This window comes from Leuciscus leuciscus (assembly GCF_965113295.1).
Source record: "Leuciscus leuciscus genome assembly, chromosome: 10".
NCBI classification, from domain to species: Eukaryota; Metazoa; Chordata; class Actinopteri; order Cypriniformes; family Leuciscidae; genus Leuciscus; species Leuciscus leuciscus.
In genome coordinates, this window is record NC_138734.1 from 32,981,088 (window position 1) to 33,005,957 (window position 24,870).

Consider the following 24,870-nt stretch of genomic DNA (forward strand, 5'->3'; position numbering starts at 1 on the left):
TAGAAAAGATGTTTAGGGTATGTGCCTACATATAGATACTCAAATACATTGCCAGAGAATTATCTGCAAGTTATTAATGGTTTTTTTTTATGTTCATATTTATTATTATTATTATTGACATGCTGACCTTGAATATAATTTTTTTTTTTTTTTTTATGACAAGAACACAGCTTCCCGCATGTTAGTTACTCCATTTGATTTAGCAAACTAAAGTTTATTTAAAATTACTTCACTAATTCTTATTAAGAAATAATTTAAAACCAGATAATGCCCATATTTTTTCGCCCAAGAATTTCAAACATTTAATGAGATTTTTAACAATCTCAGGCACGGTTATAAGACCTTGACATTTTTGGCCCATAAAAAATTCAGAACTTGATCAAAACATCTTGGAATCATGAATCATGGTCTGTATAACTTCAGTTTTTTAATAAAAAAAATTAATTAAAATTAAAACGTCAGAAAATAATAAATTATTTAATTTAAATAAATGAATAGATCTACATAAAAAAAATAAAAAAAATGAGTGTCACGTTATTAACCCAGTATGTTGTCTATGAGTGTGTGTATGTGTGTTTGTGTGAATGTGGGTGCCCTCACTCCTGCCAGGCATCCATATGTGTGTCTGTTTATTTACAAGAGCTGGAATGTGTGCATGTGTGGGTGAATCCGCACACACACTTGTGCTCGAGTGAGAAACACGGTGTGTAATGCCCAGCTCGTTATGTTTCATAGCTCAGTAAATTTTGATGAATAGAGAAGTGTTCCTCTCTCAGGACCTGCCACATCGGTCATGCTGAGAGCCATCTGTGCGATTGGGCTTCGCTCTCATACATGCTACATCACATGCCTACAGAAGACCATCGTCTGTACTTTTCACTCTATAATGTATCTATTGTCATAACCACAAAAGTTTAACTGGCAGGATAGAACAAGTGTCAGAGCGATGAAACAGAAACTAAAAAAATCATTTGAATGAGTCACTTTCGTCTTCTTCTTCTTCTTAAAATAATATTAGTATACAATATACTGTCCATTGTCTTCTTATAATATTAATTAGTCTTAAACTTGATTATAATGTAGTGACGTTATCTATATATAATGCAAATTGTATCATTAAATAATATATAAAAAATGTAGGGTTATAATATAATATTAAAAATAAAACAAAATGATCATTATTATAAAATTATATAATTTTTATCATTTTAATGATTTGCTTTAAACATATTCAGTAATTAATGTAGTGCCCATTATCTATGAAAGTATGCAACACTAAGAAAATAATCAAATATATAATATATAAACCACCTGAGGCTTTAATTTCCATTAAAAACTATTTTGTCATAATTCTATGTGTCATATATTTACCATGACATAAATATACTGTCATGTCATATATGTATTGTGACATAAAATGTGTCATTCGGAGAGATGAGATATTGGTCATCCACCCAGCCTTATGATGACCTTTAAAATACATCATTGTGCAATTTTGGAATGCAAAGGTTTGCACAAGTCGATCACATTAAACTTCCTTTCGCTTTGAGTTAAACTGTTCCCTATAGACTCAATTTAGGCAGATATCTCACCCCAGGAGATGTCTCTGTGTTGTTACCTTTGCTTTTTATCTGTATTGTCTTTCCTGCTGGATTGCTACACTGCAGAATGCAAATTCCGTAGTGATGTTATCATACATTTTCAGCAAAGTCTGTGGGCAGAGAATCGGACGGCCAAGAGCCTTCAGAAGATCCTGGAAAAAAATGAACACAGCACTGCCTGCATTCTTCTGAGAAAGAACTCATTTGTCTGAGAGATCAGTCAAGACATCAATGGATTTTGAATGTGACAAATTGAATTGAGTCATTAAGATCAGAATCAACTCATAGGCCTAGCTTTTAGAATTCCGACTACGATTGTTGATTCCTGACAGATAAAAATAGACATGTGTTTAAAGTATTAAAGCATTAATCTGTGAAACCAAGACTCCACTGTTACCTCATCCTCCAACATTACCATTAATTGTTCTAATGCCTCCAGCAAACCCGCCGCAAAAGAAATCCCTGACACCCAAAGCTCCAGACAGTAAAGAACCTGCTGTGTACTGGGGCAGCCTGGTACAACTAGAGCCGTGTCATGCTTGGGCTCTCTAACACTGCCTCCATTAACACACACACACACACACACACACACACACACACACAAACATACACTAAAATACCCTCAGTGCTTGGCACAGAATAGACACAGGCCAAACTCAAAGCAGGCCACCTCTGCAACTGAACCAACTGCCTCCACATCTAAACCACAGCAGGGCAGGCTGGAGGAAGCTTCCAGATTGCATTATGGGACGCATGTAATGCAGTTATGCATATTCAAGGAAATTAAGAGGTTGTGTAACAATTGCATGTCTAAAATGTATGCTTATTCTAACTCTAACTAATTTAAAGGGGAAGAAGACTCTGTGTTTCTCAAAATAAACCCCTAGTGCAATTAAAACAGCACTCCAGAGAATAACAAAGGCTGGGCTATTATCTGGCAGCCCGTCTTGAAATCACCCTTGAGGAAGAAATGTGCCTTACTATGGAGGAGATGTAATCTCCTCGTAATTAAGTTTGTTGAAACGCTCACCTCTTAATCTATGCAAAACGAGGCATTCCGACAGAGGTGAGAGCACTCTGTAATGGGATACTGACGTCTGTCCATTATGTCCATTACAACTAATCTGAGATTCCTTCGTTTCGTCATTCTTGAAGACTTTACTTGATATATGGTGATGTGTATAGGTTAGTATGTGTGTGGACACCAATAGACTACAGTAGAAAAACCCCTCTGCCAGGCAGCTGTATTAAATCAATGACATCATCACTCTCTTTGGTGCTGCAATACTGTCAAGTCCACACTGTTGCGCAAGCATTATTGGAAGTTATACATTGAATAGTCCCTTTGCTCCAGGGTTAATCACTTGGATTATGTTATCCTGCATGTAAACTACAGCCTGGAAACATTCTGGATGGCACATTCATAAGCACCATTACCATAACTGTACAAATGATACATTAAGAGGAACAAGATGGTACTGTGAGCTGATTACCCATGGAAAATGCAGCTGAGCTTGGTATTAGAAATGAACCACTCCCTAACACATCATTAAATTATACACAAGGCACACACAACCAAACTATGTCTAATGTCTAATACGTCCAAGCACACATAAATCAAAGCACATCCCAGATAAATTAAGTTATACCTTATCTCTGAGGGCCAAAAATCTTAATTACCGTATTTACATGCACCTTATTTTGCAATTAAGGTCCATATTCTGGCATCCGTAAAATAAAATTAAGTATGATAGAGCATTTATCATGCTCTATTTTAGTCATTTTTAACAGTAACTCAATCAGCTCATTAAATCCCATTCATGTCCTTAACAATAAAACGGAATGAGCTAATTTAATTTGTGTGCATGGAAATGCAGCCAATAATCAATTTTACATGCACATCTTCAATAGCTTGACATTTCATATTTCAATATCTTTAACCTGAATATTGGCATAACCTGAATATTGGCGTAACCTGGCAATGGCAATCAGGTTAATGTATTTACATGATGCTTACATAACCAGAATGTATGACCACCAAATTCTGATTAATAATGTAATATTCTTGTGCACGTAAACACAGTCATTGAGGCTGTGTAATAATATATACACAGAGATGATGTCAGTCTCTGGGCAATGGGCCCAAAAATTAATGTCACTGACATTATGAACATCATAGCCAGTTACGATTTTTCCATCAGTTCCAGTACCACATTACAATAATTAAAATTGGAAACAAACGTGAGGCATAAAAACATAAACAAGAGACGTTTACCCTGTGCCAGAATAAAACAAGAAAAACTATCTGTTAATTTTGTGAGACTGTTGAACTGCTTTTGAAGTGCAGAACTTACCATTGGCATTTTTCCCACATGTGAGATGCTGATAGGGCAAAAGGAGGCCGTACAACTCCGCATCATTGCTCAGAGCCTGCTCAAAGGATTCCAGTGTAAATTTGGGAATCCCGTTATCCTTCTCCACCACCGAGCTATTCAACACCCGGGTGAACACCTCTCGGAAGAGGCTCTCCATACAGGCGGTCAGGTATATAGCCGCATGCTCGTGGACGCGCACCGCGACCCTGCCGTCCACCATCCACCTGAAGAACTTCCCCACGGAGAAGACCAAGCCGCATCTCTCCGATTTCCCCCGGCTGAATTTATCCTCGGTGCTCATGTTGTACATGGACAGCGCGCTGAGCGATGAGGCGATGCAATTGACCGAGATGGTCCACGACAGTATCATCTTGATGGCACTTTGGACTTCGTATTTGGTACACTTGCCGTAGCGCAAACTCAGCCGCTGCGCTTCCCTGGCGATCCTCACCAGCGCGCGGCTCACGAGCGCGGAGAGACGCGCCAGGAGATCCGCGGACACGGTTCCGAATCTCAACTCTTCCTCCTTGTTGAGCGCGTTCTCCACCTCCCCGAGGCTCCAGGGCACATCCTCAAGCTCGGGAAGTTTCGCACAGTGTCCGGAACACTCCAGGGTCTCGCCGTCTTCGGCCAGGACGGTGTTGACGGTGTCTAGGCTGTTGTGTCGACTGCGCATGGAGTCGGTCAGATGCCAGCAGTGCCCTCCATGCGCATAGGAGATGTGCGCCTCGGAGCAGCACAGAGACAAGCTGGATGACCTGAAGGAGTCCGCGGCTCCACCGTAACCCGAATCCAGCGTCAAATCCTCCAGGGTCCTCACGGATTTACCCCTTGTTGCCATAACTGCACTTCATATTGTCCACAAGGTTGAAAGCAAAAGGAAACGTTCCTTTGTAAACAAACGCCACTGCTTGACGGCTTTATTTTGTCCACTGTTATTGGAAAGGCATAGGCGAGTTTCCAAATTGTTGCGTTCACTGTTGAAAATGCGCCCCCAACTTTGAAGGAGCAGTGGCGTTATTATGGCACACACCAGTGTGTTTGAAGGCTGTGAAGCGTCAGTTGGAGGAGGAGCCATATACAGTACTGCATCCAATACGCTTAAGGGACCATTGCTGCGTACAGTTGCTTTTGAATGTGCACGGTACTGCATGATGTACTTCTGTTGATCTGGAGATCCTCTCTAAAAATATGGACAGATGTCAGACAGCATAAGAATGAAACTGCCATTTTGACACCCACTTGCAAAAAGTATTATAATTTCTGAGGAAGTTCCCTGTGTTGTGATATAAATATCATAGCAGATCATAGATAGATAGATAGATAGATAGATAGATAGATAGATAGATAGATAGATAGATAGATAGATAGATAGATAGATAGATAGATGTAAAGTGGCAATTAACTACATTTAGCCTACTATCGACTTGTTCATTAAAATCCACTTTTTCCAGAACTTTCAATTCTCTAACTATATCGTTAAAAATTATTTTGACTCTGATCAGATAAAGCATTTAATTTACTGAGAATACTATCAGTAAATCAACTTTAATGGGTCTCTGGAGTGGAAACAGAGCTTTAGATATAGTGGTCTTAAGTGGCCAAAACAAATAGATAGACTTTATACAACTGGTAGTCAGCATGCATGAAACTGCTCCGATCCAGTAGACCAAGCAGGGCAGCATGTTTAAAGGCGAAAAAAGCAAGGGATCAAATGAACACCTGTCCTCTTCCCCATTCTCCCTTTCAGATGGGGCTCAGAGTAACGAGATTCCTGCTCATTAATAATAAAGAGTATGCATAATATATTAGTCATCTTGAATGGAGGGTTCTTGTAAACTTCACTCCCAGAGTCTGTAAAGGTCATATGTTTTCAATGTAAAACTAAAGACAGAATTTGCGCATCAAGTACTCCTTATTTTCCTAGTAGCTTTGACGAATGCAGTAACTATTTGGCACCAAGAAAAACACATTAAAATAGTTAAGACTTTTATGTTTAAAGACTGAAGAATACAGCATGAATCAGTAACCGTATCATAAGAAAGCATACAGAACACTTTTCGACTTGAAATACACTTCACCGTTTAAGTATTTTCATTTTGGCTTTGATAAAGATGGGACCATATTTTACTCAACACTGACCTCTTCGGACAACACCCCTTCAGAAACCTGAGACTAAAAGGGAAACAACAGTTGTAAAGCTGTTTTTGCCAAGAGTAACAAAGACACTGAACCTCATAGTTTCATTACAATTCTATTTTTAAATCTGATAATTCATTTGTATGTCATAATTAACGAGTATCAGATCAATGAACTTTCACTTGAGATATGAACTTGAATTTAGCATATTGTTATGATAGACTGCCATCTAGTGTTCAACAAAACTTCAACCAAACCATCATGTCTTATTCGCTCAACAGACTGAGCTCAGACATGAGTCAGTGACATTACAATTAAACTCATTCACTTGAAATCTGTCAATAATTGTATAAGGGATGAAAGATGTATAGCTGGTTGTCAATTAGGTCTGTCCAGACTAATTTCAATGATTAACAACTAAAATGAAAAGCAGTAGGCTAATTCCTAATTTTAAATCAGCAGTAATGTAGTAGCAGAAAGGCTTGAACTTTTAAAGATGAACTGCCTCATTTATTTTATTGTACGTTAATGTTCTAAAGGCAAGTGCAAACCTAATCAATAAACTAATTGTGTCTTGGATCAATGTAGTAGTTGCCACTGTGAATTGCAATGTTTTTCTCTCCCCACACTGATCAATATAAAGATCTTTCAACCAGGCCATTCATTGCCTCCAAATACAAGATTTGTACCAAATGCGCTTTGCTGATGTTAAGAAAAGTAATAGCAGATTGAAACATGATAATTATTTGCAACATATTAAGCTACATTAATATACAACAAACATTTCCACTGTTGTTGCCCAGGAAAAAGATACACTGTATGTCTACCCAACATTTTTATGATAATAGGGCATATGAATTACATTCTATTAGGTTAGTTAGACACAAAGGAACCTGCCAGACTATTAGAGTCTTTGCAGCAAGTTTTAGATAGTACAAACAATTGTAAAACACAACTTTTAAAACATGACAACTTACCCTGACCAGGCATTTATGACTGACACTCTCTCTAGTCCTGCTTTCACAATTAATTGTTCCCTCAATGTATGCCAGTGTGGTTTTATTGTATTCACTTGTTGTTTACCCATATCTACAACAAAAATATGACAATATTGTAATTTGATTTTGGAGGGTTTAACACAAGGTGTTTGAAACCAACATACAAAATTACTGTATGTAATTTTATGACGTATGTAACTGGATGTTATTAGTTATTGGACTTTTGACTCAAAATCTAGCCAGTCAACTACCCCCAGTCACCACTAAATTATACAATTATAATATATTATTAGATTGCTACTAGTTTACCTTTAAGTTTAAGTGAAATTGTGGCCATACTATTCTATACACTTGAAGTGAATTACGACCTACCACTAGTGCAGAAATATTTCTCATAATAAAACCCATCTGTTCCCCTGTACCTCTGTTCATGTGCCTATCCGGGTACTCACACTTTGTCCAATCAGAATCGAGCAGTAACATGGCCACAACAAGCTTTTCTAAATGTATTTAGAAAAATGTATCTAAATGCACTATTATTTGAAGTGGTCGTTGTGTATGGTGGTCAAAGTTAATCGAGAACACGCCACTGACTTCACAGAACTAATCGTATCTGACAGTGAAAGAAAAGTGCGGGTTCGCGCGAGCACACCGCAGAAACGTGATGTTCTAATACGTGTGCGGGCGGATCTGACCAATCATCTGTGTAGGAGCCAGTTTGCGTCAATGAGTGGGTGGAGTCGACTAATGGCTGACGGTTCAAGGGGTGAACTCGGGTGAACTAAAGGACAACAATCGTTTAAATATTCGTGTCTAGTCGACGCTCATATTGTTATATGGAGAGAACGTACGCTTACATATGGATATAATCTTAAAAAACATTTATTTAATGTTTTAGGAAAAATACGTAAAACGGCTGTCTTCTCTTGTCCATGTTGACGTTCGCGTGCTTGCTTTGTTAAGGTTTTCCTACGAGTGTTTTTTATATTATATTATTCCGTCATTTTACAGTAACGTTAGTGTTGACTGTTTTGTCACGCCGTATATTTTGAACACACTCTAAATTTGCTGAGGCACGCGCATCGTGTCAATCACAGCGTGTGTAAAGCAACTAACGACACGTTATATGATTTTTCGCTGCGTGATTCATTATCCAGCTTCAACATGGGAAAAGTTTTTCTTTAACAAGGCTGAAGAAGACGTCACCGGATCTAACGTACCCTTTTTTTTTTTTTTTTTTACCTGAATTGAGAAGTCTGGTGTTGCCTAGTTTGGGAGTGACGTTAGCTGGAGCATTCGCAAACTCACAAGGGACTGCAGTTCATTTGGAGTAATGGTTGTCAATACGATCCACTGGTTCAGAAAGGGCTTGAGGCTCCATGATAACCCATCACTGCTGGACTCTGTAATAGGAGCTGATACCCTGAGATGTGTTTACATACTGGACCCCTGGTTTGCAGGATCGTCCAACGTGGGAATCAGCAGATGGAGGTGAGTTTCCCTTGGATCAGACAGAGGACAGAGGGGATCAGACATTAGCACGTATGATAAGCCAAGTATACGTTTATACTACGTAGTACGTACATGTTATAACTAGTAAGTTAGGGTTAGGTTTGGGTTAGGGTAGGTTTCCCTTGTAACTATTCATTAGGGACTAGTAATTTAAGTGACAAGCATCTGTTAAATTAGTCTCTAGTCCTTTGCTAGTACTAGGCACCATCCCTGAAGAGACAAATAACTAACGTTAGTCCAATAGAAAATTAGCTATTAAATTCTATTTCTTATTTGAATACATTTTTACAAGGCATGATACTAGTATACAGTACATGTAATACATATTATTACCTAATGAGTAATTTCTAGTAATAGTGGAATAGGTACCAACAAGGGGAATACATACTTGTCTGAAGTGAACAGTTATTATCTGACCCATGCACTAGTAAACTAGAATAGTTACTTGTTGTGACTAAAAATAAGTATTAATACAGTTTCTGGTTGAATTGGAATGGGTACCAGCAACAACTGGATTACATAGCCTAGGCTACTACTTAAGTGAAGTGAAATACCACAGAGCCACATAGAATTCAGTGGCATACATGTTAATGTGTAATTATACAGTTATATAATAATTATATATAATACTATACTCAATCCCTAGCACCTCTCCCTTATTCCTTATTATACTGTATACACTAATCAATGCTAATATTAATTCTCTATTTACATAGTGACTAGTACCATCTATACTTTATAGTGAAATTGAATAAAGATACTAGTCACTATTGGATCACTATTAACAAAGTATAGATACTAGTTCATTTTGTGGGAAAAATGTTAAAACATTAGTGATGATGATATTTGCATGTTTTTTTTTTTATGTTGAAAAAAATCTTTGGATGAGATGATTTTAAGACTTGAATTGGGTGCAGGACAGGTCTGCATCTGAATGGTGAAAATTATCTCTCGTGACGAAATATGAAATATGAATATAAAATCTAGCAGAGTTTCTGTAAGCTGTGCCATTTTATTTTATTTGATTCTCTCTCTTTTTAATATAGCCTACTCTCTTAGCTGTAAGACCAGCTTACTTTTAAATAAAAAAATGAACTTGTCAGCCATAAATAGCCCTCTTTTATGTAGTTATTTAATAAATAAAATAAAAATCGTATTAAGTTTATGTTGGTTTAGGTAAGTTTCGGGATTGTTTGCCATTTAATAGAGTAAATTCAGACTATTGCTGTAAGAAACTGCCATATGGCGTTTTGTTAGTGCTGGACAGATGTATCTAGCATACTTTGTGGTGGGACATCCTGAAGCAGTCACCCTCATAGCAGAGTTCTGATGTAACGTACAGCTCAGCCAACTCTCCTCTCCACCGGTGCAGGACTTGAGGAAGTAGGTCAGTGTGTCAGTATATGCTATTACCTCATTTCCCTGTCAGCACTGACCTACTTGTCCTTCTCCTTCTAACAGCATCTCACCCACATTATGCCACCACTTTTCTTTAAAGTTGCTAAACTATAATCAAAATTATAACCCATGCAAAGGCTGGTCACATGTATAGGTTCGTTGTGACACTCATTTGTACTGTACCATCTTTACAATGCAAATGCAGATCAGAAACTGCATCTGAAGTGATTTATGCAGAAGCAAAATTTCATTTTAAATGGTAAATATGTATTAAATCTGAAACTATAAAGTCTTAATTATGAAATGCATGGCCTGTTCATGACAACAACAGATTTTCAGAAAGGATTTGAAATGTTTGTTGATAAAGTATTGATACTTTCTTTTCTTTTCTTTTTTACATATTTAGTAAACATTTAAAGGACAAGACTTGTGTATAAATTTGAATGATTTTATTTTATTGGACAGTAAAAGTTTAGGGTCGGTATCGGTAAGATTTTTTTTCTCTCTTATGGTCACCTAGGCTGCATTTATTTGATCCAAAATAAAGTAAAAAGAAAAACTAATATTGTGAAATATTATAATGATTTAAAATAACTTATATTTTAATATATTTAATAATGTAATTTATTCCTGTGATGCAAAGCTGAATTTTCAGCATCATTACTCCAGTCTTCAATGTCACATGATCCTTCAGAAACAATTTGCCCAAGAAACATTTCTTATAATCAATTTTGAAAACATGATTTTTGTGGATTTTTTTTCATGATTCTTTGATGAATAGAAAGTTCAAAAGAACAGTATTTATTTGAAATAGAAATCTGTTGTAACATTCTAAATGTTTTTACTGTCTTTCTTGACCAATGTAATGCATCCTTGCTGTTTCTGAATTAGTTTTATTTTAATTAAATTTTTTTAAATCTTACTGACCCCAAACATTAATGTATGCCTAGTAAAATTTGTGCTGGAAAACAATAAACATTTGCTGGTGTAGCATACTTTCTGGTTAATGCTGGCTTATGTAGCACAAGCCAATATGTGTTTGCATATGCAGATACATTGAAATGGCCTTGACCTGGAGGCCGGGACGTGCTGTAGGGGATCAGACGTCTCGAGGAAGGGTTGCAGACAGGCTCAACTGGATGCTACACAGTCCCACAAGAGGGAACTCTAGTCTGCTGAACACACACAACTCTAGCTCAGCCTCAGACAGGATTATACCCTTATTACATTATATATTTAGTGCAGCCAAAAAGAAAATCATGCATACTATTTTAAAATGTGTCCAGTGTTCATTTCATTATTGATTCAATCCAGGTATAAGTGGTTTTAACTGGGTCATTCAACAAAACGGTGACTGTTAAAGTAAGCTGAAACAACAACAAAAAAACACAGCCTTGGAAAACTGGATAAATGAGGTAGACTCATTTAAGAGGCTCAAAAGTATTGTAAATGATTTAAGTCTTAAAACTCCATGGGCATTTTTAAAAAGAATGTGTAAAAATATTCTTAATCCTCATCCAGCAAATCGCATATGACTAGAAGAGTCATGCAAATTTATTGCTTAAAAAGAGGGGGATCCCTGAAGAACATTCAGCTTTTAAAACTGGATTCCTGAAATGTAACACTTTCCTAACAGCATCTTAGCAGCACCCATAGATTAAGTTTCGAAAAGTTGTGGACAATGAGGGGCCTTGGAATTAAAAAGGTTGAGAAACACTAGTGTAGCAAACGACTAAATAAGCAAAATGTATTTCTGCTAAGTTTTCACTTTCTATTTTAAGAAATATTTGGCATTCTGAACACAGCCCATGTAATACAGAATGGAACTAGTGTGCTTTTCATACTGATAGTTCGTTAGTGCCCTCTGCTGGACTCTTGCTTTGACTGCAAGAATGTCAGAAAAATCCCTCTTTTATTGCTGCAAGAAATTAAAATGAATAACTATGTCTATCTAAAGTACTGTTTTATTTGCTCATCACTGACTGTTGAGATTAAATGTTGATTGATTATTCTCTCTGTTACAGGTTTTTGCTGCAGTGTCTTGAGGACTTGGATGCCAGCCTTCGCAAACTTAACTCTCGCCTCTTTGTCATCAGGGGACAACCCACGGATGTCTTTCCAAGACTATTTAAGGTCAGCGAACAGACCACTTGAGACTAGTCAACCGTTTTCTGTAAAGCCAGCACATGACTTGCTATCTGTGTTTATGCTGTGCCACTTATTTGATTCGCCTCTCTTTTTTTTCTGCTTAGGAGTGGAAAATCAGCCGGATGTCATATGAGTACGACTCCGAGCCCTTCGGGAAGGATCGTGATGCAGCCATTAAGAAGCTGGCCAGTGAGGCAGGGGTAGAAGTCTTCGTCAGGATCTCCCACACACTCTATGATCTGGACAAGTGAGTGTATCTAGTCATTGCCATATGCCCATATGACTCCCACGTAGTTGCCTGAAGTCCTGTGGGAAGCTGTTACCCATCATGGCTGGTATTTAACTCTTTATTGAGAATGTCATGAAGACAGATATTAAGAGATCACACAGATGCAGAGTTATATTAATCTGTCATTTGAATGTCAAAAAGTGCTAAATATTCTAATACTAAAATAAAAAATACAGAACACAGACAAACCACGGTCTAAATACATGTCATCTGCCAGCCACAATAAAATTGTGACTTGTCACTTCAACCTTTCCGAACTTTATGAAAGATTATTTTATCAAAGCTTCAAATGGCGTGTGTGAGGAATTGTAAGCTAGCAGAATAAGGGGGGGTTTTAGTGTTTCTAAAACACACCCGGCGTCATCGCTCATTTGGTTAAAAATTGAGCTCAGAATCATTGGAGAGAGAATTGCGATGCATCGATTTTTCTTTTTTTTCACACCCCTAATATTAAAGGGGTGGTTGATTATGATTTCACTTTTCTAACTTTAGTTAGTGTGTAATGCTGCTGTTCGAGCATAAACAACATCTGCAAAGTTACAACGCTCAAAGTTCAAAGCAAAGGAAGATATTTGCTTTTAAAGAAATCGTTTTTTAAGGACTACAGCAAACGGCTGGTAGGGACTACACAAGCTTCCTCCCGGGTAAGTGACATCACTAACCCTATAATTTACATAAACCCCGCCCCCAGGAACTGGATTTATAGATTATCATGACAGAATATGCTAATCAATGACTAGAAGATAACTACACGTAAGCTACATAAATTCATCAACTAACCATTCAGAAACGTCCTGTTGCATTCTACATGTTGTCACTTCTTCTTGAGTCTCTCCATCATTGTCTGACTCCAGTTTAGGCTAAAAGTTTCAGTGCATGTCTGTGTGAGGTAAAAGGACAGAGCTCTTGAAGCTCCGCTCCCTGTGCTGAGAGCAGCAGCTCATTTGCATTTAAAGGGACACACACAAAAACGGTGCGTTTTTGCTCACCCTCAAAAAGTGACAATTTTAACATGCTATATAAACATATCTGTAGGGAATTTTGAGCTAAAACTTCACATACACACTCTGGGGACTTATGGGGACTTATATCAGAGACTTATTTTACATCTTGTGAAAATGGCCTTATACCACCCCTTTAAATAATCTATTTTTTATATATATATATATATATATATATATATATATTTTCAATTTCTGAATTTATGTTTACATTAATACTTGATATTGCGGTTTGCTACCTGAAAAAATTGTGGTGAATAAATTACACGCTTCACCGTTAATTTGTATCTTTAGTTAATTTGTTTGTTATATTGCCTGTATCTTTTTTATTAAACAGTGTTTACTCAATGTTTTAATGTAATTTTATATTTATGTTAGTATATATAATGTTGCCTGCGTGTTCAAAAGCATAATAGCTTTTGCTGTATTGAGAAATCATGCAAGTTCTTTTAATTGGCTTTGAATTTTGATATCTTGACAACACTAAAATCCGATAATATTGCTTATAGATCCTAATCACAAACTCATGCGTTCTCTTTCTGTCTCTAGGATTATAGAGTTAAACGGAGGACAGTCTCCTCTCACCTATAAACGATTTCAGACGCTCATCAGCAGAATGGATCCTGTGGAAATTTCAGCGGAGACTATCACGGCTGAAGTCATGGGCAAATGCGTAACACCCATCAGCGAAGACCATGATGACAAGTTTGGCGTACCCTCACTGGAGGAGCTCGGTGAGACACCCGTGTTCCTTAAATTTTCACTGTGTGCATGTGTCTGTTGTAGATGAGATTTTGAATCAGTATATGTGGCTTCAGGTTTTGAAACCGAGGGGCTGTCAACAGCTGTGTGGCCTGGTGGAGAGACTGAAGCTCTGACTCGATTAGAGAGACACCTGGAGAGGAAGGTAAGCATCTACTCTGTTACATTGTCTTACAGTTATAAATACAAATAAAATATCCATATTTATAACTTTAATAAACTATAATCACTGGCTTCCGGTAACGGCCGTACGCAAGTCTAGTTCCTGCGGAAGAGTGAACTCTGACCCAACACATGACATATTTACGAACACGGGAGCACAGAGTCATTCCCAATCACTTTATTTAGCACTCATGTAAGCTACGTTCAGATTCGTCAGTTGGAATGATTTGAAACAAATGTGTCTATGTATACGTAACGATTGATAATAGGCCTATGTCACACTTCCTGCTTCCGGAACGCGGAGTAGGGATTCAGAACTTCCGGTCAACAGTATTTCTCTATAAGGATTTAGATTATCAGCCATAATGTCTAAACCATCCGAGGTAGACTGACCACGAGCTATGAGGTTGTGAAACGAAGGTTTTTGCTCCTGTTCGTATGAAATCAACCTTGTTTTAAGAAAAACATGTTTTATCCGCGATCTTATGAAAAAAAACTACACTACCCACAATCCTAAGCGTAGCAGCAACGTCTGCTGATTGGTCCAACTCGCTGTTACCATAGAAACGTTTACCTTACTGGCGAACGGCCCGCCGCTGTTGTTGTAGTGTACCGGGTTGCTCTGCGTCAGGACGTAGACAGCCATACCTCAGCTTTCACGCTTTTCCACTTGAGAGTTTTCATTTACCATCCGAACCACATCGTCATATGTGACTTCAGGCAGGTTGCCGGAGAGATTTGGTCCAGCGGTATCTATCGGACTCCGCCATTGTAAAAAGCTAACCGGAAGAGCCGTATCCATACTAAAAGACGAACTTCCGGTCTTCAATTTTTTCGTGACATAGGCCTATAAGAAGAAATGTTTCTTAAGCACCAAATCAGCATATTAGACTGATTTTTGAAGGATCATGTGACACTGACGACTGTAATGTATGTAATGATGCTGAAAATTCAGCTTTGCCATCACAGGAATAAAATATATAAAATCGGTTTTACTTAACGTTCACAATATTACGGGATTTACTGTAACAAGAGATTTCTTTCAAAAACATAAAATCTTACTGACACCAACGTTTTGAACTGTAGTATGTGAACTACTTCCTAAGGTTTTTTCTTTTCTTTTTTTGCAGGCTTGGGTGGCTAATTTCGAGCGTCCCAGAATGAATTCTAATTCCTTGCTAGCCAGCCCCACAGGCCTGAGCCCTTACCTCCGGTTTGGATGCCTGTCCTGCAGACTTTTCTATTTCAAACTCACAGACCTCTACAGAAAGGTAAAGAGTACAACACTGTCTTACTCTGACATATAAGGCACTATTCATCATTGTCATAATTGATTGTAAGATCGTAAGTGGCTGACAAGTTATTCTCATTCTTTTTTTCCCCTGGCTTTTCGATCACAGGTCAAGAAGAACAGCGTCCCACCACTGTCCCTTTACGGTCAGCTGCTCTGGCGTGAGTTCTTCTACACGGCTGCCACTAACAACCCACACTTCGACAAAATGGAGTTTAATCCCATCTGCGTGCAGATCCCGTGGGACAGGAATCCCGAAGCCTTGGCGAAGTGGGCTGAGGGTCGGACTGGTTTCCCATGGATTGATGCCATAATGACCCAGTTGAGGCAGGAGGGGTGGATCCACCATCTGGCCAGGCACGCTGTTGCTTGCTTCCTCACACGTGGAGACCTGTGGATCAGCTGGGAAGAGGGCATGAAGGTACTGCCATCAGTAGCTCTATTTCCATCTAAAGTTGCAAATTACAATTATGCACAAAACTGGAATATTGTATAAAACAAATTAGCATTGTATGTGAAATCATAAAATTCGCATAAAATAAGTGGATGGAAACATAGTGCTCTGGATTTCATTAAAAGATCTGCTGTTGCTTTCTGCATTAGAATCTATATTGATATTATGTTTGTTTTCAAAGGTGTTTGAAGAGTTGTTGCTGGATGCTGACTGGAGCGTCAACGCAGGAAGCTGGATGTGGCTTTCATGCAGCTCATTCTTCCAGCAGTTCTTTCACTGTTACTGTCCGGTGAGCTTCGGTCGACGTACCGACCCTAATGGAGACTATATAAGGTGCCGCTCAGTCTTAACCCTTGTTTACATACAGTACTAATATTTAGTTCACTGTAAATTACAAGTTTGGTTAAAGCTTTTTTTTATTATTATTATTATTACAGGCGGTATTTGCCCATATTGAGGGGCTTCCCTGCCAAATTCATCTATGAACCTTGGAATGCCCCAGAAAGTGTTCAGAAGATCGCTAAGTGCACAATTGGAGTGCACTACCCCAAACCCATGGTTAATCACGCTGAGGCCAGCAGGATAAACATCGAGCGAATGAAGCAGATTTACCAGCAGCTGTCCTGCTACCGGGGCCTTGGTAAGAAAACTCTTAAAAATCTAGTTTAACTATTGAACTTTTAGTTTTACTTGAGAGTCCATTTCTTGAGTGATATGTCAAATTAAATGCCACTGTTTAGCTGTGAGATCTTGGGTTTTAATGGATCTTCTCGTAATGCTTGTCAGGCCTCCTTGCAACTGTTCCATTCAGCACAGCCAACAATGGAGATGGTAATGGAGCAGGTCCTTCCTCAGCAGACAACTCACAGGAGAGCACTCACATTACAGGTATGACATTGTCATGCATCTTAAATTTCTATAATTAAATTATTTCTATAAATAATTTATTTTGACTTTTGTAGTGGACTCAAGTGGACTCATACCCGGTTTTAGTTGTGATGGTGTCTCAGTCCACAATACATTCACACATACAGGTGTTTTAGGAAACCAATCAAATTGAATACTAATAATAATATTCAATAATAAAAAAAAATATGAATATACTTAAGGGGTTCACAAACCCCTGTTTTTGTAAAACCCTTTTGTAAAATTTTGCACTTTTATTCATTATGTGTATTATTGGCAGTTTGGATAATTTTAGTCGTTTGTGTTCAAATATTTTCCCTTTATTTACCAGTGCACCCATCAAGAGCAAGTTCTCAACCAGAGTTCCCACCTTTTACAGTGTCATGTGATCAACAGCCTGTCAACAGTGTGCAGCCACAGCTAGGTGTGTATTGACACAGATGCTTGGATTTTGAAATAAAATAAATGCTGCTTACATGTGAAGTGTGAACCAGTTCACAGGCTGCTTGAATAGCATGTCTTTCTTTCCAAACCAGGTCACTCAGGTGGTGATATAGTTGGACAAGTTCACGAACAGTTACAAAGAGGTGAGTTCTGTCCAAACCATCTCAGAGGACTCGTAACAGACTTTCATATCAAGCTGTTTTGAACCACAATGCCGTTTTGTCTTACTGTGGCATAAATGTTCTCAATGACAGACTTGTTTAAACACACAACTTCCATTGAAAAGAAGGGCTTACCATGTTTGTAAAGGATTATGTTGATGAAAGCACAGACTTTTCAAAATCAGTGCTATTCATCTGTGGACAGTTACACTACTGTTCAAAATTTTGGGGGCAGTAAGATTATTTTTTTAATGTTTTTGAAAGAAAACTCATGCTTACCAATGCAAAAAAAAAAAGTGAAAACCATGATGTTTTTTCAGGATCCTTTGATAAATAGAAAGTTCAAAAGAACAGTATTTATTTAAAATCAAAATCCTTGTGTCCAAATAAAGTCTTTACTGTCACTTGTGATCAAATTAATGCATCCTTCCTGAATAAAAGTATTACTTTCTTCTTAAAAAAAAAAAAAAAACTTACTGACCCCAAACTTTTGAATGCAACATATATAACAAAATATATAACCTCACATGCTGTTTTTGTGTGTGTGTGTGTGTGTGTGTGTGTGTGTGTGTGTGTGTGTGTGTGTGTGTGTGTGTGTGTGTGTGTGTGTGTGTGTGTGTGTGTGTGTGTGTTCAGGAAGTGGGACGAGTACTTTGAAGCGACATAGTGAAGAACGAGCATCAGAACACGCTTTGAAGTTTCAGAGACAATATAGTTACTAGCCACCACTGAAGCAAGGATATACACACACCTCTCTTCAGTCTAGTGATGGGACCTGTGGCATGATGGACAGCGTGTCCGCATGCCCGTTATCAACTAATCCATGCTTAGCTTTGCCCTTTATGCTTTGGCATGGTGTCATTCTGCTTGTAAAGCTTGAGTTCGCGTTGAGGTCAAGCGTGGAGGTTCGTTTTTTTCCAGCTGTATGTTGATGAATTGTAGAGGAAAATATTTTGTAGTATTTATGCAAATAGTATTTATCCTACTGTCATTCATCGGTTTCTCTTTCCAAGTGTGTGTATGTTGCATACCATTTGATGTCCCTTTGTGCAATGTTATCTGATTGTTTTGGCAATAACTGTTTTAAACAATTCTATATAATATTAAGAGGGATTTATTTGGAAATGTATACAATCCCCCAATTGAGAATGTTTCAACTAGTTGCTCTTTGGCAAGTCAAAGAATTTGATTGATCTAAATGTTCAATTCTTATTTATAAATAGACACATTAACATGTCTGTTAAGTCCAGAGCAAAAATCTGTTTATTTTGTCAGATTTTTGCTTTTTGTAATGGAGTAACTATATCAATGAGGCCTTTCGCTCTTAAGCACAAGTGGATTTGTTTCAAGACGATTACTGGAAAACCAGGCCTATTATGTATATAAACGTATACTGTAAGTAATTCAGTCTGCAAAACATTGTACATAACTTTTTCTTGCTTATTTACAGACTTGCTGTTATATATTTTTATATGAGATTTTTTTGGGATTGTTGTAATGTCTTTATAAATCACCATTAAAATATGATAGACCTGTTAGTAAATTGCAATTATTATGATATGTTTTGGAATTAATAGATCATTTTAAGCATGTTCATCAGTATTCACATGTAAAATATTAATATTGAAAATTTGAATTTTCTTAACATTCATTATCAGTGTTGGCTAGTAATGGACCACATGTAATCTATTTTATGTGATCAGATTACTTCCCTAGATTACGCCCTATTAATACATTTTAAAATATAGATATACAGGGAAAACACATTGCTTTCCAAAAATTTAAGTCCTTTCTTTCCAAAAATTTATGTTTTACAATATACTGTTCAATAGTTTGGGGTTGACGAGATGTTTTTAAAAGAAATCTCTAGTGCTCACCAAGGCTGTATATTTGAGGAAAAAAAAACATATTTAGAAATGAAGACTTCAGATGCCAAAGCCTCTAAGTCCGTCTAAAGTTTCAGACTCCTATGTAAAGGTTTCTACCCAAGTACCGACATTTCTGAATGGGCTGAGGCTGGGATTTAGTGAGTATGAAGTGAACGTATTTGATGAGTGTATACTATGTGCGGAGAGCATTCACTCAGTATAATTATCTCATTTTTGACAGAGGTGGCTTTTAGAGGCTTTTGCATCGGAGGTCTTCAAATATTACTGGGATTTTAAATAATTTATCTGTATTTTAATATAATTTATTCCTGTGATGGCAAAGCTGAATTTTCAGCATCATTACTCCAGTCTTCAGTGTCACGTGATCCTTCAGAATTCATTCTAATATGATGATTTGGTGCTCAACAAACATTTATTATCAGTGTTGAAAACAGTTGTGCTGCTTAATATCTGCATTTTATATGGAAACTTACATTTTCAGAAAAAAAAAAAAAGCTATTTGAAATCTTTTTTGTGACAATGTAAAGGTCTGTCACTTTCTACTTTTGTTTAATGACAGGAGTGTTAGTAGGTAAAAATTACAATGTACATTAGATTTTCATCAAAACATGCTATAAGACAATTTAGGGCTCTTTGTGTTGTTGATAAAGGTGAAGTTGATATAATATGTTCCTTTTTTAGGGCCCGAAAAGGCAGCACAGCTTTTTTTTTTAGGGCTTTGTAGGCAGCACGAAAAAAGTAAGATTTTGAATATTAGCAAATAATCAAGTAGCCTATTAATATATATATATATATATATATATATATATATATATATATATATATATATATATATATTATTTATTTATTTTTTACTTATCTGGTTCTTTAACCTGTAAACACCATTTATTATATCCAGCCACTCCCATTGGATGTCACATGGTGAACCAAACAAATGTTTAAAAGCCCCATAATCTAACTGGGTTTGAGGTCGACAGGGATGCAAACACCTCACTCAAAGCCCAATGGATGACGGTAGTTTGTAACAGAAAGAAACCAGATAAGCTTTAGTGAAAGTCGTAAATGATGAAGATGAACATCGAAGGGGAGGAGATGTGCAAACCAATCCGGCTCATCGCGGCTGCCTGCAGGAACATGGGCATAGGAAAGAACGGACAGCTTCCCTGGAGTCTTCCGTAAGAGATACCCAAATCATCAGTAATTTTATCCCGTTGGAATACCTGTATTTTGTAAATGATATAAGACATTCATAAACGACGCGACGTCTGACGCTGTCTCTTTACTTTTTTAGCATTAGAGGCACAAAAATCTCATGTATGTTATTATGTAACGTTATAGTATTTGAGTTAGTAACAAGCTTTCTCATTGGTCATTATGTATGTGCATGTACGTTCATGGAAGTGTTCAGTAAAACAGTCGAAACACATGCAAGTCTAGCGTGGTTTATGACATATGTTGTGAAACAAATTAGATATATTAGCTATATAAATTGTTTTATAACATAAAACAAACCTAGCGTGGAAAGGATTTTAGCATGGATTTTAAAAACATCAAATCATTAACGTTACCTGTGTCTGTCAGAGAGATCTTGACCTTATTCTGGACGGTATAAAAATATTGATTTTGAGGCCCTATTTGGTGTCCTATTCGTGGAATATGCCTTTGAACTTTAGAACTGTAACTGAATGTCATTGTCAGCAGGTTTCTGAATTAGAAGGGTGGAAACTTTGAGCCCCCCAACGCCCGCCCATTCCAGATAAGAGATACCATCATGCAGACAGATAGCATAGTGGTTGTAACCAATTGGTATTTTTTATTTCTCTGGTATAGAATATTATGTTGGTATAAGCCTGTTCAGCCATAAATATTAAATAAAATTAAAGCTGCAAGCAGCATTTATCGGGGTTCAAGCATTTAAGGCCTTTAAGCACATAAGCATTTAAGACATTACGTTTTATTTAGGAAGCTTTTAACCACTGAAATAATAGATGGAAAAGTCCATTTACAGCCAATACAGGCAATTTACCATAGGAAATATGTGGTTTTCAAACCTTTTTGCCAGTTATAGCACCCCCTATGGTCCGATCTGCATGAAACTCGGCATGCTTATTCACCATGTTTATGCTCATCAATTTTTGTGAAGTTCTGAGTTTTCTTTTAGGATTTATAAGCTTTTGAGTGCATTTTGTCACCCCCATTTTCTAAACGACCCTGTTATAGCCATCCAAATGCAAAAGTTCAACTTTTTTTGATAATTATTGATCTAGAGAGTCCAGAGAATTGTCCTAGACTAGTCTGGTTCCGATCGGGCGAAAAACCAGGGACTACTTCACAAAAGTAGGTTTTGGACAAAATGCGACATAGCAGAAAATTTGTCCTGCCTAAATCGAAATTGGAGATAGCCATTTTGTCCGCCTTGAGCCAGGCATCACAGTGGTGTAAGACACTTGAGTCTGGGACAAACTAAGAGTTATGAGCGATTTTGTACTTTTGGTTGCTGTAGCGCCACCTATGGGCCAATCGGGGTCATACTCTGATAGGTTGTCCCCAAATTGAGGCCTACCATCTGGCCAGGTTTCAAGTCTCTAGGCCTTACGGTTTGGCCTGCACGATGCGTTTTACGAATCCTTACAATTACAATAGGGTTTCAGCATTTCATGCTTGAACCCCTATCAATGCATGCAGGATAACCTTGGCTCAACTCTGATTTAGGCACACAGGCACAGCCCTTCTTCTTTGAAAGCTATAAACACATCAAAGATATTTGTCATGCAGTTCAAATTGCATTTTGCACATTATGCAGTTAACAAAGTTGTATTAATATATCCAAATGGCACACAATATGTCTAATGTGCTCATGTTGTTCACAGAAAAGAATTTCAGTTCTTTCTGGATACAATTACAGCTGTGTCCGCATCTGGTAAGGTTCATTTAATGTTTGGTTTGATTTATATTCTAACTGGCACAGTGATCTTAATTCTTATAGTATGAAGAACAAATAAATGAAAGAATTTTATTTTGGTGCACCTCAGGGAAGAAGAACCTGGTTGTCTGGGGCAGAGTCTCCTGGTTCTCCTGTCCTGAGACAGTCTTTCCTTTGGCCAATTGCATCAATTTAGTATTGAGCCGGAAGCTGAAGTAAGCATATTCATTTATAAACAATTTTATGCATCTACACTTCTGTTTAAAAGTTTGGGGTTGGTAATATCACAGGAATAATTACATTTTGAAATATTTTATTTAAATATAGTTATTTTAAATTGTAATAATATTTCACAATATTACGTTTTTACTGTATTTTTGATCAATTAAATGCAGCCTTGGTGTGTTTTTTTTTTCTTTTTAAAAAAAATCAACTGACCCAAAACCTTTGAAAAGTACTGTATACTATGATTTCTGTGTTTATTTACCGTCAAGTTCGTTTGATTATTTTGCATCACTTCAGTGCAGATCCTCCACGTGCCCACTATCTGTGTAAGGATTTTGAGTCCGTAATTCGCCTGGTTTCTGAGCCTCCTTTATGTCACATTGTGGAGACCATCTGGGTTTTAGGGGGCCCAGAAGTGTATAAGGTGAGAAGCCTGATTTATGCAATGTTTACATTTGCAAATGTTAATTAATACAGTCATTTAGTTTATATTTGTAACTGTGCTATTTAGGAAAGTCTTGAGCATCCATGGTGTGATCTCATCTATCTCACCAACATCATGGCCGACTTTGACTGTGATGTGTTTTTCCCAAAGTTTGACCGCAACGTTTTCAGAAAACAAAAGGGGTAGGATTATCCTCTGATTTATTATTTGTGTTTCAATAATAATACTTACCTCATTTGAGCACCTTTTATTTTTTTATTTTTTTAGCATTGAGATACTACAATACGTTTTTTATATTTTACTTTATTTGAGTTAAAGTTTATTTAATTTTCAGTGATGAAAATGTATTTTTTATGCTTCTCGTTTAGTTACTATATAACCTTGATTTGTCTTTGTATATTTTCTTTATATTAGCTTTCCCAGAGTACCAGATGAAATTCATGAAGAAAATGGTATTAAATTTCAATTTCAAGTCTTCAAGAAAGAAGCTTAAAACCGAAGCCGAGGACTGGAATCAAGACTGTCAAACGTGATGCTCGATTTGTTGTTGATGCTAGATGTTTACATAGTATGAAACAGTATTTTACAGCATTTTATTGGTTGTAATACAGTTATGTCAGCTTTATAGAATCTAACAATAGAGTGGTGCAGGTATGATGTCAAAACCCGGAAGTCTAATTCGCCACTGGTTCCTTCGAGATTTTCCTCTGGGGTTTTATAATGTTTTTTAATTTTTATTTTTTTATGTGAAAAATAAAGCCTTTGGTAAACATAACTTGACAATACTTTGACGTTTTGTTCTACAACATAAATTGCACACACCCATTGCGGTTGAACAAAAATGCAGTTACAGTTATGTTCACCCAAAAATGAAAATTGTCATTAATTACTCACCCTCATGTTGTTCCAAGACTTTCGTTCATCTTCGGAACACAAATTAAGATCTTTTTGATGAAATCTGAGATTTCTGTCCCTCTAGACAGCTACACAACTGAAACTTTGACGCTTCGAAAAGTTCATAAAGCGATCGTATAACTAATCCCTATGAATTGAGCGGTTTAGTCCAAATTTTCTGAAGAGAAACGATTGCTTTAAATGATGTACAGATTGAATTTAGGCTTGTATTCACATAAACGTTCAACTCACACATCAGTTGTGGTAAACAGAAGCTCAAGCATGTTTGCTTGACATGCGAAAACCAATGAGGTTCATTCTCGTGTTACGCAGCACTTTTGAGCTTCTATAAGAACCAATGAGGTTTGTTCTCGTGTGTCAAGCAGGTTCGGTTGAGCTTCTGCTAATGTTTGTTGATCAATGTTTATAAGTGAATAAATGCATCAATTAAATCTAAATTATTGAGAAAATTTTGACTAAACTGCTCAATTGACATGGATAAGTTTTAAAAACGTTTTGAAGCATCAAAGAGTTAGTTGCGTAGCTGTCAATAGAGGGACAGACAGCGCTCAGATTTCATCAAAAAGATCTGGTCCGAAGATTAATGAATGACAGAATTTTTCATTTTTGGGTGAATTAACCCTTTAATAAGTAACTAGATTAGACCGTTTTGGGTGTGAATGTGTAGAATGTGTACGTTGTAGAACAAAAAGTCAAAGTATCGTAAAGTTATATTTACCACAGGCTTTATTTTACTCACAAATTGAAAAACCCCACAGGAAAATCTTGAAGGAACCAGCAGCGAATTAGACTTCTGGGTTCTGATGTCAGACCTGCACTATTGCACAGAAAA

General features: G+C 37.1%; 3 protein-coding genes across 3 annotated transcripts in view; 2 read left to right on the top strand and 1 right to left on the bottom strand.

The window, feature by feature from the left end:
* Positions 1–7,717, bottom strand: part of btbd11b (BTB (POZ) domain containing 11b) — a 66,159-nt gene extending 58,442 nt beyond the window's left edge. Inside the window, exons 1-3 of the mRNA XM_082181929.1 lie at positions 7,566–7,717; positions 7,093–7,204; positions 3,956–5,159 (exon numbers count right to left, since the gene is read on the bottom strand). Of these exons, the coding sequence (XP_082038055.1) occupies positions 3,956–4,817 (862 nt within the window). The 5' untranslated portion in view covers positions 4,818–5,159; positions 7,093–7,204; positions 7,566–7,717. The remainder of the gene's footprint in view (positions 1–3,955; positions 5,160–7,092; positions 7,205–7,565) is intronic.
* A 117-nt stretch (positions 7,718–7,834) lies between these two features.
* Positions 7,835–19,184, top strand: cry1b (cryptochrome circadian regulator 1b). The gene is made up of 13 exons (XM_082181953.1): positions 7,835–8,604; positions 12,048–12,156; positions 12,276–12,418; positions 14,011–14,195; positions 14,280–14,368; positions 15,516–15,656; positions 15,786–16,097; positions 16,312–16,463; positions 16,568–16,770; positions 16,917–17,018; positions 17,368–17,460; positions 17,573–17,623; positions 18,278–19,184. The coding sequence occupies exons 1-13, from the start codon at positions 8,447–8,449 to the stop codon at positions 18,361–18,363; spliced, it is 1,824 nt and encodes a 607-aa protein (XP_082038079.1). The 5' UTR covers positions 7,835–8,446; the 3' UTR covers positions 18,364–19,184.
* A 1,170-nt stretch (positions 19,185–20,354) lies between these two features.
* Positions 20,355–23,979, top strand: LOC309507673 (dihydrofolate reductase). Its single transcript, XM_082182017.1, has 6 exons — positions 20,355–20,705; positions 22,401–22,450; positions 22,563–22,668; positions 22,976–23,102; positions 23,190–23,305; positions 23,538–23,979. The coding sequence occupies exons 1-6, from the start codon at positions 20,593–20,595 to the stop codon at positions 23,614–23,616; spliced, it is 591 nt and encodes a 196-aa protein (XP_082038143.1). The 5' UTR covers positions 20,355–20,592; the 3' UTR covers positions 23,617–23,979.
* Positions 23,980–24,870: the final 891 nt, after the last annotated feature.